We start from the raw sequence: 21,149 nt of genomic DNA on the forward strand, positions 1-21,149 counted from the left end.
GGAGGCTGAGGCAGGAGAATGGCGTGAACCTGGGAGTGGAGCTTGCAGTGAGCCAAGATCTGCACTCCAGCTTGGGTGACAGAGCAAGACTGTCTCAAAAAAAAAAAAAAAAAAACACCCTGGGAAACCAAAAGTTCCTTCACTGCTGATTCCTCTGAGAACATAATTCATTTTGCCACATGGGCTTCTCTATATGCAAAGCTTTGGTTTGGGTGGGAAAGTAAATGTGTTCAGAAAGCTTGTACTAGATATTCTAACAAAACGATGAGACTTGTTTTACCTCACTGTGGTGGATTAAAGAGTGCCATTTTTATTTTATTTTTTTCTGTGTCTTCTGTGAACAGGTGTAATCTATTTTCTCTCTTTAAATTTGGGCTAGCCTTATTATTTGCTTTAACCAACAGAATGTGATAGAAGAGATGCTGTTTTAGTAACGGGATTGGGTCTTCGAAGCAGTTTATTTCTCCCTCGGAGTCCTGCGTCACCACCATAAAGAGACTTAAGCTATTCCTTTATAGAGATGACATTGAGAGAAATGCCCAGTGCATTATCACCTGTCCTAACCACCCCAGCTAACGCATCAGATACACAAGGTGAGGTCACATGGACACTCGGTCTCAGTAGAACTTGAGCTGAATGTAGCCACATAAGGAAAACGTCATACCACAGTGAAAGATGAGCTATGCCTGCCCCGCACTGCCCAAATCACGCAACTGTGAATAAATAAATGTGTTTTATAAACCACTCAGTTTGGGGATGGTTTGTTACTAAACAGGTAACAAGTACACTTACCTGGGGGTATTCCCAGTCCTTGCACCAAATAAGCTTTTTGTTTGCTGGAATAGTCTTATCATCTTGGTGTCACAGGGGAATCACAGTTTAAGAAAACAGCACAGTATCTGTGATTTCTGATCATTTGTAAACTGAATTCTCCCTGTTACCCTGGTAGATTTTTCATATGGGAAATTCAAGTTGCCTTCGTCATTTCAAGGAGATGTTTTGGCATTTGGTTATCTCCTGCAGGCACAAGAAATCATCTGGTGCTGAACTATGGATCAGATGTAATCGAAAGCCTTAGGAAGCACGGAGGCCATTCTGACAGAATGTTTGCCACAATCACTTGAGGTCAGGAGTTCGAGACAAGCCTGGCCAACATGGTGAAACCCCGTCTTCACTAAAAAATAAAAATAATTAGCCGGGTGTGGTGGCAGGCATGAGTAATCCCAGCTACTCGGGAGGCTGAGACAGGAGAATCGCTTGAACCTGAGAGACGGAGGTTGCAGTGAGCTGAGATTGCACCCCTGCACTCAAAAAAAAAAGAATTTTTGCCCACAGAAGTTTACATGTTTGAAGGTGGGTCTTGACATATGGAATAAGAATGTTTTCAAAATTTGTACACAAATCCTTGGCTATACCTTTCTTCAAATGGTGCAACTTAGTTCGCCACCTTGAGTACAGCCTGCCCTTAGTGACTCTCATTTCTAACAAATAGAATGTGGCAGAAAGGACAAAGTGTAACTTCTGAGACTAGGTCAAAAAGTGGCATGTGGCTTCCTCCTGGCTTTCTCTGGGATCATTAGTTCTGGATAAAACAAGCTACCCTGTTGTAAAGACATTCCAGCAGCTCTCTGGAGAGGCTCCTGTAGCAAAGAAGTGAACTCTCTCAGTAGCCACTGAGGAAGTGAGGCTGCCTGTCAACAGCCTGGGGACTCAGCAATCTTAGAAATGGATTGTCCAGACCCAGTGATGCCTTCAGGTGACTGTAGCCCAACAGTGTGCAGAAGGGTGGATTTTAAAAAGGTTAAAAAAAAAAAAAAAAAAGATCAACCAGGTGCAGTGGCTCACACCTGTACTCCCAGCACTTTGGGAGGCCAAGGTGGGTGGATCATCTGAGATCAGGAGTTCCAGACCAGCCTGGCCAACATGGTGAAACACCATCTCTATTAAAAATACAAAAATTAGCTAGGTGAGGTGGCGTGTACCCATAATCCCAGCTACTTGGGAGGCTGAGGGAGGAGAATAGCTTGAACCTGGGAGGCAGAGTGTGCAGTGAGCTGAGATCACGTCACTGCACTCCAGTCTGGGTGACAGGGTGAGACTGTCTCAAAAAAAAAAAAAAAAAAAAGATGACTGCAGCCCCAACAGTCACCTTGACCTTGATTATAACTTCATGAGAGACCCAGAAGTAGAAATGCAAAACCAGGCTGTTCCTGAGTGCCTGATCCACAGCAACTGAGATGTTTGATGTGTAAACCACTAAGTTTTGGGGTTACATAGTGAAAATTATTGCATAACAACAGATAAAACTTTGGGGAGAGACTGGTTTTTTGAGAGACAGTCTTGCTCTGTCACCAAAACTGAGTGCAATGGTGCAATCTCAGCTCACTGCAACCTCTGCCTCCCAGGTTGAAGCAACTCTCCTGCCTCAGCTTCCCAAGTAGCTGGGACTACAGGCACGCTCCATCATGCCCAGCTAATTTTGGTATTTTTTTTTAGTAGAAATGGGGTTTGGCCAGGCTAGGCTCAAACTCCTGACCTCGAGTGATCCACCTGCCTCACTCTCCCAAAGTGCTGGGATTACAGGTGTGAGTCACCACCCCCAGCATTGTATGTAATTCTTAAGAGAAAAGCTATGACTGAGAGAAAATGACATATTCAATATTGTGACACGTGAAGTTTTCAATAAATATATATACTGGCCGGCCATGGTGATGTGGTGGCACGCACCTATGATCCCAGCTACTCTGGAGACTGAGGCACAAGAATCACTTGAACTCAGGAGGTGGAGGTTTCACTGAGCTGAGATTGCACCACTGTACTCCAGTCTAGGCAACAGATGGAGACTTTGTCTCAAAACCACCACCAACAAATATACATAACAACATAGTGTGTGTGTGTATATATATGTGTGTGTGTGTGTATGTGACACACATATACTGTGTTCCCAGAGGTTCTGAAAGTTAGAAACCAGGATGTATTTTCTACAGATTTAAACTATTCCCATTCATGAAACACTAATAACAAAATGTCCTCAAGAGCTTGTATTTTAATTTTAGTGATTCGACTAGTTACAAGTAACAGTTTTTTGTTTTTTTGAGAGGGATTCTCCCTCTGTTGCCCAGGCTAGAGTGCAGTGGCGCCATCTCCGCTCACTGCAAGCTCCGCCTCCCAGGATCACGCCATTCTCCTGCCTCAGCCTCCAGAGTAGCTGAGACTACAGGCGCCCGCCACCACATGACCAGCTAATTTTTTGTATTTTTAGTAGAGACGGGGTTTCACCATGTTAGCCAGGATGGTCTCGATCTCCTGACCTCATGATCCACCCACCTCAGCCTCCCAAGGTGCTGGGATTACAGGAATGAACAAATAACAGCTTTTAAAACAGAAGTAGTTTTCTCTAAGTTAGCTGTTACGGTTCAAATGCTGAAGTGTGCTAGCAGCTAAAATAAAGTCACAGGAGTAAGAAAAAAGTTTCAAATTATCAGTTTATCATTTGCATGTTAACAACAATAAAAATAAAGACTTGCTGACAAAAGAATTTTAGTTTTTATGTATTTGGACAGCTATCACTGAAACGTTCATTTTGACATATAAGATGCAGCAGGATATGGAAGACACCAAAACAAAGCACAAAAAGTCAAAATGTTCAGAGTCATTTTCTTCCTTACTTTCTTCACTACTTATCACATTTTCCGGTACCTAATGGTGGTAGCTTAATAAGCTCCTATATTAACAATTCAGGTTTATGTCACACTTTTATTAAATAAATTTCAAAGTAATGAAGCTTTGCCTACATTAAAAAAATCAGTAGCAATTATAAAACAAGTCAACAGGTAGTCGTGCATCTGAATCTGATGTAATATTCAAAAAATAGAGAAATCCACCTGTGCTTTACTTGTATTTGGGGGAACATCAAGAGGACTCCATGACATACAGTTCTCCCATCTTACACTTCTTCAATCCCTTGGCACAGACCCGGGGTATTCCAGTGGCAAAGTACTACGTCCATTACAGGCTACTTACTTAAAGGAAGCCAGGCTACTTGCTCTTTTCCCCAGTAAGATGGCAGCCATAGGTCACTCAGTCCTTCACTCTCCCCTGACCTCCTATAACCTCGGTTTAATCGTAAGGTATGCTCTTTAAATCCATCGTCCATCTACACACATACTATGTTGAAGCACGTTAACAATGACAACTATGACAGTGTAACATTTACTAATATGAAGAAAAGGGCAAGTAGTCATAACTGAACGAACATAAATGTCAAATTATGCAAATGTCAATTTGAGTGAGATCACTATTTTTGAATTCGGAGATGTTTAATGTAAACTGTTTTTATAAAAACTAATTATGAAACACAAAGACAATAGAAATATAAGTTATTTATTAATCAATCCACTTACAAAGCAGGTGGCTTAATGCAAGCTTATTGACATCTTCACATATGATCCATGGGAACATGTCCTCCACATACAGACAGTCATATTACTGACTGGATGCATTTGCAATCTGGGGCATATTAAGCATATTTAAACAAATAAAATTAGGCTATCCTGTATATGAAAGTATCTTGATAATAATATGCATCCTGAAGTAGATTAAAACTTCCTCCAAAGGAGAAATGTTAGTATGTTAACTTAACTTTATATTCTATATTATGCAGTAAATCTTAACTATAGAAATTAAAAATTTTAAATCAGTGATCGACTCTTGGTAATGTATGAAGTGGGAGTATATAACCATAGCAACAGTAGGTTGACAGTATAATTTGTGCCTCACAGTATCTGCAGATTTACTGTTTTCAAGTTTAGAGAGAAATAAAACAAGAGACATGTAGATTCAGCTGACTTTATTTATAATCTTTAAACTAATAAAAATCCCTTAAAAGTGATCCTGGGACCTTTAGAAGTTCTATGAATGCACAGATACCTGCCAATGACTTAAATTCCAAATCTTGACTTAATGTGTCTACAAAATCAGTGTAAGCAGATATCTTAACTTTTCGTGCTTAGCAGAAGACAACAAATTCTACATGTCTTTTTCAATTTCCCTAAAATTTTGTTAAATCTGCAAGTATGTACAATCTAGCTAATTGAAATTAATATTTAGTGTTCATCAGAGCTGTTTCACAGCAGCAAAAACTGAATCAGGGAAATAATATTCTAAATGATGTAGGAAAAAGATAAATGCAATCAGAACAGCAGTCTAAATGTATGATATCAATATTCAACTCGTATCTGCACTGTGTTGAAAGGAAAACGATACACCAAGAAAATTTATACTGATCACTCTGGTGATGTGACTACCACCTGCATCTGATTTAATATGGGTTGTATTCTGTTCCCAGTATTAAGGATGGTATTTAACTCAGAACTCCATATAGTAAATATACAGCAGCCATTTTGTCCTAATTAAGGAATGTCTTAATACACAATATTATCATTTTCTAGAGGATCTTTATACATTAAACTAAAGTACATGATTGATTAAATTAAAGGTTAGTAATGGATAAAAAATTCATAATTATCTAGGCTTGGTACTATGTAAAAAACAAAAAGACCACAAAATTCTACTTACTAAAGCAGCTAATCTTGCCTGCAAGTTTAGGGTCACAAGCCCATAATATGTGCAAAGAAATGCAATACAAGGAACCATGCAAAAATACAGTAAAATGATACAGAAAAATGTCAAATCTAGAAAAAAAAGCTTTTATAAATACATGAAAATCAACTGTATACATAAACTGTAGGTCTAGCATTAGTTGTACCATATAGCAGAGCCAGCACTCTAAGTTCAATGCTTCCAAATCTGCGCAGGTAAGTCATGCCATCTTTGGTTGACTGCAGTACCAGGAAGGATGGGAATGAGAGGGAGGGCAAGAGTTCTGAAACATGGTGTCAACTTTCACTTGGGAGCTGGGCCTCAATGTCCACTCTGCATATGGGGCACTTCTTATTGGTAATCAACCACTGGTCAACACACACTTGGTGGAAAAGGTGCATACATGGAAGACGTCTATTATTGGCAAGAAAACAAAAAGCAAAAATTAATTTTATGATAATTGCACATGGTAAACAAATTATATATGTAATAATTCAATAATGTTTTGAAGTTACTAAGCATCTTTCTCTTCTATAAAAGACAGATTAAATTAGCACTCTGGGCAATATAATATATAAATGATCAAGATAATCAACTTTCAAAGCTACAGGATCAAATTACATAAAATCTTAAAAATTGTAAGAACACAAATTACACTGGCAATTATTCCAGTTTTGTTTTGGTACAAGAAATGCCAATGCCCTGGAGTTAGTAGTGTGTTACCTGTCACATAATATTGCAAATATATTTTTAAATATCAAATCATCACTGTATTTGTAATGCCCTTTAAAAATACATATTATCTCAAATATATATTACCTCATTTAATTCTCTCTCAAAAACATTAGAATTCATGTGACAAATATATAGTAACCACAATTTCCTCACTAAGAAATGTCTTAGTATAATCTTTATACATAAACTTAAGTACATAACTGATTAAAAGTGAGTAATACTGTTTTCATGGAATAATTGTTATATACACTTAATACTGTGCTACTGTTTAACAGGTAGGTTAAAAGGAGATGTAATGATTTTAGTTTGTTTACATCATGCCAAATTACCAATTACAAATTGAGAAATAAAGCCTCCAAGCAAGATAGGGTAACATTAATTCTGAGTGTTAACAGTGGGATAAAAGTTACTGACTTGTGTCCATTTCCACTTCTTGCAACTGTTAAAGAGTTTTTTGTTTTTTGTTTTTTTGAGACGGACTCTCGCTCTGTCACCCAGGCTGGAGTGCAGTGGCCGGATCTCAGCTCACTGCAAGCTCCGCCTCCTGGGTTTATGCCATTCTCCTGCCTCAGCCTCCCTAGTAGCTGGGACTACAGGCGCCCGCCACCTCGCTGGGCTAGTTTTTTGTATTTTTTTAGTAGAGACGGAGTTTCACTGTGTTAGCCAGGATGGTCTCGATCTCCTGACCTCGTGATCCGCCCATCTCGGCCTCCCAAAGTGCTGGGATTACAGGCTTGAGCCACCGCGCCCGGCCTCGTTAAAGAGTTTTTATACACTTTTCAGACTTCCTAATATCTTCTTAAAATAGTAGCTTTAAAAAGTTTCCCAATTATTCCTTGAAGAGTATTGTCAATACTGTAAAAGCATTAAGTTCCAAATTTATAAACCTTCATTAGAAATATCATGTGCAAATAACCTTATTTGTCATATGGTAGACAATAATTTTTTTCTCAGCCAACTGAAGAGGTATGACAAAATTATCCTTATAAATTAGGGCAATAATATTACTACACGGTTCTGTTATATATGATATAGAACCTGTTTCATATGGCATTATGTTAACATTAAAAAAAAGAATAGGAAGAAAACAATTACTTAAGCGATTATACAAATAAAATGCCTAAAATTAATATTAGGGTTAACATACTAACATTTGCTAAACAACAAAGGTGCGAAAAGGGAATAGTCCTACTAGTTTAGAAGAAATTTTAGGACAAAACCAGTTTATAAAAGACGCTATAGCCGAGTGCCGTGGCTTATGCCTGTAATCCCAGCACTTTGGGAGGCTGAGGCGGGTGGAGCGCTTCAGCTCAGGAGGTGGAGGTTGTAGTGAGCTGAGATTGCTCCCCAGCACTCCAGCCTGGACAACAGGAAGAGACCATCTCCCAGAAAAGGAAAAAGAAAAAAAAAAAAAAAAAAAAAGATGCTGTAAAACAAACTGCATTAGGCTAATGTGGATCCGTTTCAAGTTTTGAAGAACACATAATAACTTTCTAGGACCTCCAAAACCTCTCAAATTCTCATTTCTACAAGATTTACAGAAGACAATTTTGACTACAAAATTTCCCCGGCCAAACCTTGTGTGGCCCTAAAATAGGCAGTATATTTCCCACTCCCACACTGGTAACACAGAGACTTTAATCTTTTATTGTTTCACTCACTAGATGAAGCCAGTTCTACCAGTACATAACAGATTAAAGGTGAGTAATATTGTTTTCATGGAATAATTGTTATATATACTTAATACTGTGCTACCGTTTAATAGGTAGGTTAAAAGGAGTTAGTAGTACGTAACATACTACTAACTCCAGGGCTCTTATGGACAGATTGGTAACAGTATATGCCAAAAGTAATCTTTATGTGGTTTCCAGTTTACTTTTATCCTTTTTTTCGGAGACAGGGTCTCACTCTGTTGCCCAAGCTGGAGTGCAGTGTGGTGTGCTCAAAGCTCAACTGTAGCCTCAAACCCCTAGGCTTGAGTCATCCTCCTGCCTTAGCCTCCTGAGTAGCTGGGATTGCAGGTGCACACCATCACATGCAAATAATTGTACTATTTTTCTTTTTTGTAGAAACAGAGTCTTGTTATGTTGCCCAGGTTGGCCTCAAACTCCTGGTCTCAAGACAGCCTCTGGCCTTGGCCTCAAAAAGTGCTGGGATTACAGGTGTGAGCCATCATGCCTGGTGTAATTTACTTTTCAAATAGAATCCCATGTACAGTTTTGACAATGGATTTTAGATAATTAATTTCTAGTTACCTCACATCTTCACCTTCCTCTAAAACAGACAAACAGATAGTACATTTTTCCTCTGTGTCTTCCTCAGTCCCTTCTTCCCCATCTTGTTTGCAGTGCAGTTTCCTCTGTGAGAACCAATCAGTTGTTACCTTATTAGTAGAGATGACATTATTGAACAACTGAGTAAAGTCTGTGTTTATTTGAAAAACAAAACAAAACCACATATTCACCTGCACTTTCTTCCCAGGTAAGACTGTCATAAATAAATGGATGAATTAAGTGACTATCATCAATTAAGTATATTTTTAAGACCCTCTAATAATTGGGATCAAAAGCAAAATCAAATTTACCAGAAACTCATTAATTTGAAAGCTATTACTTTTAATCCACAATGAGAATGATAAACAAAATAAACTCTATTTTTATCCTACCATGAGCATAGATAAATAAGTTTTATTTTACTAGTGAATGTTTCAAATAACATCCATTTAAATTAACATTAGTTAGAGTATTTAGCTTGGACAGTTGAAAACTTGAATGTACTGGTAATACCTCAATACTCTTTGAAAATAGATGAAAAATACAAAGAATAGTAATTTTCACACTTTATGATTATTCTCTACATAGTATAAAGGAGTCTCCAACCCCTGGGCTGCAAACCAGTACCCGGGTGCACAGCAGGAGGTGAGTGGCAGGTGAGCAAGCATCACTGCCGGAGCTCTGCATCCTGTCAGATCAGCGGCAGCATTAGATTCTCTTACAACCTGTTGTAAACTGTGCATGTGAGGGATCTAGGTTGCATGCTCCTTAGGAGAATCTAATTCCTGATGATCTGAGGTGGAATAGTTTCATTCTGAAACTACCCCCTCTGCCACCTATCCACGAAAAATTGTCTTCCATGGAAACTGTTCCCTGGTGCCAAAAACGTTGGGGACCATTGGTATTCAGCACTGTTTGCTTTAAGACACGTATTTAACACGTCTACTCCGTAACAATGCTATACAAGCAACTAAGGGCAGAGTGGAAGAAATATACATCAATAAAATGTCCGTCAAAATAAATTGCTAGTTAAAAAAATTACAGTACTGCCATATGATGCAATTCTGTATAAGCTATTAAAAATAATAAGGATGATCTGTGGGAGCTGATATGGCATAAAAGGCAATCTGCAAACTATGTGGTTACCATCTTTTTTTTTTTTTTCAAGTAGACAAAAAATATATATACATATGTACATTATTAGAAAATGCTAAAAAGTATCTGGAAGAATATCTAAAACCTTAACTATGATTTCACTTCTGGGAAGAAGGACTAGGGTCCGCAGAGTAAGAAACTGCACAGTATATATTTTTTATATTTTCCAAAATTTTTAAACAATATGTATGCATTACTTCAATAAAAATGTCATTGCTAGAATCTACAAATTCAAAAAAGGCATATATCACATTTATGCATTTCAGTAACACTCTAGAAGCTTCACTGAATAAATTCTTACCTTCTTATATTTATGTGGATATGTACATCTTTCAATTGTCCCCTGGGATGCTCCACGATTGACATTTCCTAATCTTTCTTCCAAATGAATCAGTTCCTGAAAGTGAAGAATAGTGAGTGGTAAAAGCCAAGATGATTATTCCTTGAACAGTATTGTCAACATTGTAAGAGAAATAAACTTCCATACTTAGAAACTTGCAATATAAATACGGTGTTCAAAAAAACTTACATATGACAACTAGTTATTTATATATTTATATATAAGTATATATATAAAAGTTTATATGTTGTCCAGGCTGGTCTCAAACTCCTGGCTTCAAGTGATCCTCCCACATCGGCCTCCCAAAGTGCTGAGATTACAGGTGTGAGCCACCATGCCTGGCTTAATGTTTCTCATACATAGTAAGGCAAATGGTTGTTTATAATGTTTTCCTCAGCCAACTGAAATGGTACAGCAAAAGTTATCTTTATAAATTACAACAATGTTACCACATGGTACTACATGAGTCAGTATGTATGTATGCATGGAGAAGATGAAATCATTCTAGTAAATTAAGGAACCAAATCAACAATAGTTCTAAGTCACACTGACTCCAACTTCCAAACTGACATAAAAAAACACAACAGGGGCTGGGTGCGGTGGCTTGCGCCTGTAATCCCAGTACTTTGGGAGGCCAAGGTGGGTGGATCACTTGAGGTCAGAAGTTCGAGAGCAGCCTGGCCAACATGGCGAAACCCTGTCTCTACTAAAAATACAAAAATTAGCCGGCTGTGGTGGCGGGCGCCTGTAATCCCAGCTACTCAGGAGGCTGAGGCAGGAGAATCGCTTGAACCCAGGAGGCGGAGGTTGCAGTGAGCTGAGATTGCGCAACTGCACTTCAGTCTGGGTGACAGAGCAAGACTCCGTCTAAAAAACAAACAAACAAACAACAAACAAATAAAAAAAACCACAACCAAACTTTAAATCACATTCGAATGATTTGTTCTTCCTGAAAATTCAAACAAGACATTTAGCTACAAAGGGAATTACTTAGGTTTTTTTTTCTCTACCAATTTCTCTAAAAATTTAGCTGAGTCAAAAACATTAGGTTCCCTATCACATTTAATGGTATAGTTATTTATCTGACATTTATATTAATACATTTTTATATTCTTCTATATTATTTTCATTGGCTCATCTTTAAATACTTGGGTAACTTTTGACCCTACGATTAATATTACTTACAAATATTTCTGTAACTCCCAGAAGCAACATCAGAAAATCACATATTTTACTGCCTTGTGATTCCCAGTCACTGTAGCAGTCCTACGCAATTGTGTATAATAGTGTATATATCCTCTTTCTGCATTAAAGATACTACGACAAACATATTCATTTATTTTATTACATACCTCAAAATTGCCCCTGAAAGGACCTCTGAATGATGTTCCATCCAATCCTGATGAAATGTAACGGATGTGAGGATAACCTGCCATATCAGGAACCTATTTCAACAGAAGAGATAGGCTAAATCAATTAAGAATAGACTTGTGATTTACTGTTAACATTGAATAATTCAAGACCTTCAATGTTTTCAATTCAACTGCTCATAAAATTCAACTTCAATAAGAATACATAACTCCAACTAAGCATTCTGTAACAGGTTTATAACCTTAAAATATAATCTAACTCTCCAAAATGCCCAAACTTAAGCCTGATGCTCTTAGTAGCTCAAACTTGAAAAGAGTAAAATTGTCTTAAGATCCTGTCAATTTCAGAGAGCTTTGTTAAAACAACAACAAAAAATGCACACAATTTTCCAACAAAATTTCACTTCAAGATAAGTTTTTTACTTCACTTCTGTTAAGCTTCCTAACAGCCAAAGTACCCTATGCCTTTTTTGCTTGATTATATTAGGGAAAGTTTTAACACTGTTTTCTAATTTTTTGTTAGGTATAGTCAATCTTCATTATTTATGGATTACGTATGTGTCAACTGACCCACAGGCTAAAATTTACTTGTAACCCCATAATCAACACTTGTGCTTTCAGAGTCATTTGTGGATATGCCCGGAGGCAAAAAATTGGAGTTGCCCAACATGCAACTCTGTTCTCAGCTGAGGTAGAACAGGGCTCTGCCGTATTTGAGCTCCTACTATAAACCAGTGTCTTGTTTGCAGTCTGTTTAGTGCCATGTTTTTCAGTTCTGTACTTTTTGTTGGTGATTGTGTTGTTTAAAATGGCACCCAAGCATAAAGTTAAAGTGCTGTCTAGTGTTCCTAAGCAAAGAAGGCTGTGATACACCTTATGGAGAGAATATGTTTCATTCAGGTATGAGTTACAGTGTTGTTGGCTATAAGTTCAATGTCAACGATTCTACAATATTTTTTAAAGTTGTCTTTAAGCAGAAACACACATAAAAAAAGGTTATACACTGATTGTTGTGGACAGAGGCTTGCAAGGCTCCCATATTTGCTAACTCAGTGTTTGCAGCAACTGTATAGATCATAACTGCCACGCATATTGAGAGTATTAGGAAAGGGCAATTCAGAGATACAGCACCATTCTTCCATCTTTAAAAATAAATCTCCAATATAACTTTTTAATTAGCCTACAATGAATCACAACATACTTTAAGCAGAATTTATAGGTTTAACAGACACTTCATATGTGGAAAACAATTTAAAATAAGTAAGCAATAACTTTTAACCTTCAATAGTGTATAACTTAAATTATTTACAACTTTTATAACCAAGATCATTACTACTCAGCAGATAACCCAACCTCCTAAACATCTTCAAAGAAATCAGAAAGGAACTCCTGCATCCCAAATTATCTAAATCTTCACTTACCCTGAAAAGCCTCTCCTCCCTAGTCTCGTTCCTCCAGCCTTTATGGATCAGCTTTTCTCCTATTCAAACTCAATCCTTATCACCTGCTCCTACCTTCACCTGTTCACCCTGGGTCATGCTTACTTAACTACTCCCCACCAAGCCTCCCTTCAGTATCTTCAAACAATTCCTCTCTAATGGTTTTCTGTCTTAAACCTAAAAATACCTTAAGTTTCTCCAAACCTAAATTCTCTACTAATCCTGGAATTATTGCCAACCAAACAGGGCTTTCCTTCACTTTCCTTTCACAGCCAAGCTTATAAAGCAAGAAGTCTATATTCACCGTCTCCATGTTTTCACTTCCTTATCATCCGTAACCTAAGCGGTGCCCCATCTACATCACTCACCATTACTGAACCATTCTGACACAAAAGACCAATAACCACTCTAACGTCAAATGCATGAAGACAATGAGGATGGAGACCTTTATAATGATCCACCTTCATTTAACGAACAGTAAATATATTTTCCCTTCCTTATAATTTTCTTAACATTTTTTCTCTACTTTATTGTAAACTATCACTATCTATTGTAGATTATCAAGTACGTATAACATACAAAATATGTGTTGATCAACTGTTTATTTTAGCAGTAAGGCTTTCGATCAACAATAGACTATTAGTAGTTAAAGTTTTAGGAACTCAAAAGTTATACTCTGATTTTCAACTGTGAGGAGGGTCAGCAACCCAACCTCCACATTGTTCAAGGGTACTTTACTTTCTGATATTTCAAGGGTACTGTACTTTCTGATATTATTTTAACTCTGTTTCTCAACTTTTCAAGCCAGTTCTCAGAATCCTTTGTGCGAGGCATAGTATTATCATTTAAATACAGTATTGTCATTCTGTAAGGTTTTTTCACCCTCTTGTCACTATGCACATTTTTCCTGAACACCTAATCCTCTTCCATGGATTCATTACCTCCATATACTGAGAGATCAAAACACATCTTTAACCCAAGTATCTTTGGAAATCCAGATCATAAGCTTAACTTCCTATTGGACATTCAACTTTGATTTAGATTTAGTACATCCAAGACCTAACTCACCTAGCCCCTTCACCCAAACCCTAAATATCTCTTAAATGTGTCTCATCATTTTTATGCCAACTACGATTGCTTTCCTTCAGGCACTCATCAATATTTACCTCTTCTACTATAATGTCCTACCTGGTTTCCCACATTTAAATCTATTTTTCCATACAACTGAGGAGGTGATCTAACTATAATCTGATTAAATGACTCTAAAATCATAAATTTGATCAGAACATTTCCCCTTCAATGGTTTCTGAGTTCCAGTTTCTCGGTAGAACAGTTTTATTTCTCACTGCTGCCTGACCTCACTCCTAAAATGAGAAACACTAGCTTACTTGGAGTTCCCAGTGTTTGTGCTATTTGCTACATCTTTACATGCTGTAACCTCTGCAAGAGCACCATTCCAAAATCCAGTCTGCTTAGAAGTCACATGTACCAGAAAGCTTCTCTGAAAGCTTCCCTGCAGTGCCTCTACCCACAACAACACAAAACTATTCCCTTTTCTGTACCACTTATATAACAAGTATGTAATACAAATAGCTAACGCAATGTATGTTTTGCTGAACTTGTTCTTTAGCACTTACTTTAAAAAATCTGAACCTGCTTAAATAAGATGTGAAGAATTAGTATAATCTTTCTGCAGATTAGAAAATCAGGCTGGGTGCCCTGGCTCAAGCCTGTAATCCCAGCACTTTGGGAGGCCGAGGTGGGCAGATGACTTGAAGTCAGCAGTTTGAGACCAGCCTGGCCAAATGGTGAAACCCCATCTCTATACTAAAATTAGCCAGGCATACTGGCATGTGCCTATAATCCCAGCTACTTGGGAGGCTGAAGCAGGAGAATCACTTGAACCCAGGAGGTGGAGGTTGCAGTGAGCTGAGATCATACTACTGTACTCCAGCCTAGGCGACAGAATGAGACTCTGATGGAAAAAAAAAAAAAAAAAAAAGAAAAAAGAAACGTATGACTGCATCAGAATGGATCTATTACCACTTATGGCAAAATAACTGAAGCACAGTATGCTTCCGACAGTGGATTAAGAGTGCCTTGGTATACAAAAAATTCCCACACTTTTCTGTCATTTTGTACATTAAGAGTACATTTTATGATGCAAATTATACACAGATTTTAATACATCTAATAACTTTTTATAGCACAATTTTTAGCTAACAAGATTACTCTCAAATTCTATTAAAACACCGATAACTAATATAGTAAAATATTTCCAATAAAATATTTAGAAAAGGAACTTTTAGAACATGTCAAAATTTTGAAAATTTTCCATTTTACCATTAAAGGAAGAGCTCCTAATTGTAAGTGATGAAGTCGAGGAGGTGCGTGATAATGGGCCAAGTGAGGATGCAACGCACCAGGTGTGTAAGTAGCTGCAGTCACTCCAGCTTCAATTCCCAGTTCCCTGACAAAAGGATGAGAACAGTTTAATCCTCCTTAGGGTTTCTTTTCTTATCAACAGACATGGGGAGTTATGTTTACACTTAAAAAAGTAATCTAAGGTTTCTTAGCTTACAAAGCTGAGGAAAGATAAATTAGCCCAAAATATTTAACTAATAATTTCAAATTTATTTTAGAACTGAAAACTCAATTTTTAAATTTTGTGACAATGAGGAGCAAAGCATTTGTACTTGGTTTCACAACTTACAAAGGAAAGAAACATATGGCTACAAAGGTCCCTTCCAAGTTAAAAGCCTGATTCTACTTGAGGAGCATACAACACAGAATTTACTTTTTTGGTGTATCTGAATGTTACAGATGCTCTCTGGGTTTTTGTTTGTTAGGTATCATCTCTTGGTTGTTGACATTAAGGACAATTAGAATAGCAAACTCTTCTACATCTTATAAAAGAAGGGCAAACAAAATTTTAGAAGGGGTAAAACTGTTCAATGCTAAATCTTCATTTATTTATTCTCATTTTATTTTCTGCCTCAAAAGTCATTGTGGTTCAAGATCTCAATGAATGCCCATACACAATGGATTCAGAAAAAAAAATGTAATGAAAATCTGCCCTCATTTATCAAGGAAAGACCACAAAAAATTGGAATGAAGGCTGAATTTCCCTTGTCAATGGCAGGTGAGAGTGGTGAAGCAAATTGGAGTACAAAGGTGGGGGTCAGATAAAGAAGATGTGAAAAGTAGGATCAGTCTAGGAAGTTAACTTTGGTGGTATCCCTGAAAAACAGGATAAAAGGTCCACTCCTCTTACTTACATGGGAACTCTAAAAAACCTAAACTCACAGGAGAGAGCAGCATGTTGTTTATCAGAGGCTGGGGAGGTGGTGGGGAGTCGTGGATGAGGAAAGGGGAGATGCTGGTCAATGTGTACAAAGCTTCAGCTAGGAGGAGTAAGTTCTGATATTCTACTGCACAGCATGGTGACTACAGTGAAGAATAATGTACCATATATTTCAAAACTGCGACAAGATTTTAAATCTTCTCACCACAAAGAAATGATCAATATTTCAGGTGATACATATGCTATTAGCCTGATTTGATCACTCCACAATGTATATATGTATTGAAATATAATGTTGTGCCTCCAAAATACATACAATTATTATTTGTCAATACACATAAAATAACACCTAAAAAAAAATGTTCTACTCCTGCTTGATATGGTTCCCTGCCCCAGCTCCTATTCTTTCCTCTCCAAACCGCTATCTGCCCAGAGGCAGTGTCTCACAGTTAAACTGGGGATTAGGTTTCTCCACATCACCCTTCTGCAAAGCAATCAATCACAAGGCATCTCTTCCAATAGTTCTGCCACAAGCTGTGAAGCATTGTTTTGAAATTAAACAAGATACTGACCAGGCAGACCTCTCTGGAGCCTGTCGAGGATGTGAGGACATAGTCTGAGGCACATGAATATGATGCCCATGACCATAGTTTGGGTGCATCCTGTGTGGATGGGGTGGGGGGCGTTCGTGTGCCCGCCTGGAAACACAGAACACAAAAAGACCACTGGAAATAATTGAATAATTGGTTATTTCTTTTCTTAATGTAGAAAAAAAAACCCTACTATTAATACTATAAACATCTAGAGTCATAAAATAAATTTTATAACAATACATTATAAAAATACATAAAATTATTTAATTATTAAGAAATCAAGAAAGAAACCATCACCTCCTCCACAAATTCTAATTGTTCATTTATTCCAGTGCTTCCAATTCAAATATCATACAAGGAAAAAGGTAATTTTAACATTATCTTGTATACTTTCTTTACAAGAGATATCTTAAATAGGAGAATAGGAATAGAAATAAAATTTTTAAAAATTAAATACCCCAGGCAAACATTGCAGGCACAAATAAATTATTTTATATAAACATTAAAGCAGGACAAATTGAAACCTTAATTTTGCTTCATTTACTCTTATATTGCAAAGACATTCAACTATTTTAATGGATGAAAGTTTAAGAGACAAAAATGTTAACCTTGTGCATTTTTTTTTCAAAACACATGTAATACATGTTAACACACCTAGGAAACTTATATTTAGCTCCATTCATACTTTTTTTTTTTGAGAGGAAGTCTAGCTCTGTCACCAGGCTGGAGTGCAGTGGCGATCTGGGCTCACTGCAACCTCTGCCTCCCAGGTTCAAGGGATTCTCCTGCCTCAGCCTCCCGAGTAGCTGGGACTTCAGGCGCATGCCACCACACTCAGCTAATTTTTGTATTTTTAGTAGAGGTCGGGTTTCACCATGTTGGCCAGGCTGGTCTCATCTCTTGACCTTGTGACCCGCCCACCTCGGCCTCCCAAAGTGCTGGGATTAGAGGCGAGAGCCACCACACCCAACCTCCATTCATACTTTTTATTCTGCATCCCAGTTTACTATATTTTCTCTTCCTGAACTCAGTTAACAGAAGACACTAAAACCAACCTAATTTCAGGGATTCATTTTTTTTTGTTTATTTATTTATTTATTTATTTATTTTTTAAGAGGCAGACTCTTGCTCCAGGATAGCTCAATGTAACCCTGAACTCCTGGGCTTAAGTGATCCTCCCACCTCAGCCACCTGAGTAGCTGGAACTACAGGTGTGTGACACCATGTCAAGCTAAGATTCATTTTTATAGTCTAATAATTTTATATTACTTTTTAACACATTTGCAGATTTTGCATGTTTATTCTAAACAACATTTTGCCAGTTACTGCAGGATAAGACTCTTAAATTGGCAATTTTCTACATAAAAGGCAGCAACAGCCAGAGATTTGGGATATAATCTTAAATGACAGAACTAAAGCAAAAAGTTACACAAGAGCTGGATCATTAATTAGATCAAGAGTTTGGCAAACAGGTTATGTGAAGGATAAAACAGGAAATTTTTTCAGCTCTACAGGCCATACGTTCTCTGTTATAACTACTCAGTCTTTGTAGTGTGGAAACAGCCACAAACAATAGACACTTTTTCAGTTTGTTTGTAACTGAAAAACTGCAGCTGTTTTCCAATAAAATTTTGTTTACAAAAATCAGTAGGCAGAATTAGACCAATAGAGTTTGCTGCTCTAAATATGAAAATCAGATCCTGAATACTCAAAAGAAAAAAAAAAGGATTTTCATAATTTGAAGTACAGTATTTTCACTGTCAGGTTTTGAAAATTCTATTAATACTTTTCTTCCCTCTGGCTAGTAACATTCAAATCTTTGATATCTTTAGATCTTGTTCCTCAGAATCATCAATTTTGACACTGATTTTTACTATGCGATATTGCAGAAACAGACAAAGTATTAGTTCACATCACACCAGTCTGGGTATTTTTTTTAATTGGTTTCCATAAAGAAATTACCCTGGGTCACATGGTAAAACTGGTCAGATTTTACTAAATAATCTGGTATAAACTTGCTTTTTCAACACATACAGTTCAGGAAAAGGCAGGGGAAGATTCTGGTTAGCAAAGAATCAATTTCTTAGTGAACTGAGGATTTAGTATAGTTACTTTTTTGGGGAGAGAGGGAGAGACAGGCTCTTGCTATGTCACCGAGGCTGCAGTGCAGTGGCATGATCATGGGAGGATCATTTAAGCACAGGAGTTCAAGGATACAGTGAACTATGGTCACACCACTGCACTCCAGCCTTGACCCCCTGGGCTCAGGCAATCCTCTTATCTCAGCTTACCGAGTAGCTGGGACCACAGGAGTATGCCACTACGCCCAGCTACTTTCTTTTTTTTGTAGAGACGAGGTCTCCTTTATGTTGCCCAAGCTGGTCTCAAACTCCTGGGCTCATGTGATCCTCCTGCCTTGCCCTCCCAAAGTGTTGAAATTACAAGTGTGAGTCACTGCAGCCACCTATCTTTTGTTTTCTATTGTTGTTAAAGGAGACAAGGTCTTGCTCTATCACTAAGCTAGAGTGTAGTGACACAGTCATAGCTCAGCTTTGACTTCCTGGGCTCAAATTATCCTCCTGCCTCAGCCTCCTGAGCAACTGGGGATTACAGGCATGAGCCTCACCCAACTTACAGTTACAAGTTATATTATTTCTAAAGACTTCGTGGTTTTTTTTTTTTTTTTGGTTGTTGTTGTTGTTCTTTGTTCTTTTTTTTAAAAAAGAAAACAACAACAAAAAACAGTATTTCACTGTGTTGCCCACATGGACTCAAACTCCTGGGCTCAAGCAACCTTCCTGACTCAGCCTCCCAAGCAGCTGTGACTACAAGTGCATGCCACCATGCCTAGTTAGATCTCAGAGTTGTAAAGACCAATGGAAGTAGAAGAAAAAGCAAGCCTGACTTTCTTTTTAAAAATGTGAAACATACGTTGGATGCTGCATCATCCTCCTCCTTTGAACTTCCATCCTCTGCATCACTTCATGAGGATGCAGGCGCTGTGCTGGAGGTGCTGTGGCTGGAATATGGTGCGATATTGGCTGGTGTGTAGGAGGAAGATGCTGAGGGATTGGTGCAGCTGTACTGGCTAAGTGAGTTGGTGGTGGGGGTGCCACAGGATGAGATGTTGCATGAGAAGATATTTGAGAATGGAAAGCATGTACAGGATGAGGAATAACATAATCCACTTGAGGTGGAGGCTGAGTCTGAGGAGGGGGATTTCCATGAGAATGCGGGCAGGCAGAAGCTTGATGATGAAGTGGCCTTGTCAAAGAGGCATCTGCAAGAAAAATATTTCAAGTATATTACACAGGCACCATGCAATTGAACATATATTGCTATTATACATTCCTATTGTACTTTTAGAGATATTAGTAGATATTTTATTTTTATGAATACTTTATCAAGTATTCAAGCAACTGCTCAAGCAACTTGCTCCCTTCTTAGAATAATCTTGGATATCTTATGTCAATATATATTACAATTTAACTTCACTCACAGCTTCACTACATTCTATTATATGAACACACCAAAATGTACCGACAAAATCCCCACTGATAAAAAAGAAATCCAAATGCTATGATAAATATCTGTGTATGTGGTCCCTCCTGCATTCACTCTTTCATTTATATACATGTATACACACATACATAGAGATAATTTCTGTAGCATAAATTGCTGTAAGTAGTTGTGGGACAGAAATAAAAAAATAAATTTAGATGCCAGTTGATAAAATACCCTTTCCAAAAGGTTGCCATAATTAATATTTCCATCAAGAGTACACAGGAAGGGCCGGGCACGATGACTCACACCTGTAATCCCAGCATTTGGGGAAGCCAAGGTGAGCAGAATCACCTGAGGCCAGGAGTTCAAGACCAGTCTGGCCAACATGGCGAAGGCCCGTCTCTACTAAAAATACAAAAATTAGCTGGGCGTGGTGATGCACACCTGTAATCCCAGCTACTCAGGAGGCCAAGGCAGGAGAATCACTTGAACCTAGGAGGTGGAGGTTGCAGTGAGCCGAGAACATGCCACTGCACCCCAGCCTGGGCAACAGAGTGAGATTCCATCTCAAAAAAAAAAAAGAGTACACAAGAAGCCCTGATTACCCCCACACTACCACTAAATTTTTTTTTTGAGACAGAGTTTCACTCTTGTTGCCCAGGCTGGAATGCAATGGTGCAATCTCAGCTCAATGCAACCTCCGCCTCCCAGGTTCAAGCGATTCTCTTGCCTCTGCCTCCCAAGTAGCTGGAATTATAGGGATGCGCCACCATCCCTATACAAAATTTTTTTTGTATTTTAGTAGTGATGGGGTTTCTTTTTTTTTTTTTTTTTT

The 21,149-nt window shown here is 37.9% G+C and overlaps 1 protein-coding gene across 5 annotated transcripts in view; it reads right to left on the reverse strand.

Annotated features, from left to right (window-relative positions):
- Nucleotides 1-3,743: 3,743 nt before the first annotated feature.
- Nucleotides 3,744-21,149, reverse strand: part of RNF111 (ring finger protein 111) — a 114,326-nt gene continuing 96,920 nt past the window's right edge. For 3 of the 5 annotated variants that reach the window (XM_011940499.1, XM_011940498.1, XM_011940495.1), the window contains 7 exons: nt 19,742-20,090; nt 16,790-16,915; nt 15,257-15,383; nt 11,457-11,549; nt 10,066-10,161; nt 8,592-8,695; nt 4,363-6,015 (listed from right to left, as the gene is read on the reverse strand). In XM_011940499.1, the coding sequence (XP_011795889.1) occupies nt 5,898-6,015; nt 8,592-8,695; nt 10,066-10,161; nt 11,457-11,549; nt 15,257-15,383; nt 16,790-16,915; nt 19,742-20,090 (1,013 nt within the window). In that variant the 3' untranslated portion in view covers nt 4,363-5,897. Of the gene's footprint in view, nt 6,016-8,591; nt 8,720-10,065; nt 10,162-11,456; nt 11,550-15,256; nt 15,384-16,789; nt 16,943-19,741; nt 20,091-21,149 lie in introns of all 5 variants that reach the window. The other 2 variants (XM_011940496.1, XM_011940497.1) reach the window with 2 other exon arrangements.

This window comes from Colobus angolensis, unplaced genomic scaffold (assembly GCF_000951035.1).
Source record: "Colobus angolensis palliatus isolate OR3802 unplaced genomic scaffold, Cang.pa_1.0 Scaffold19, whole genome shotgun sequence".
NCBI lineage: Eukaryota > Metazoa > Chordata > Mammalia > Primates > Cercopithecidae > Colobus > Colobus angolensis.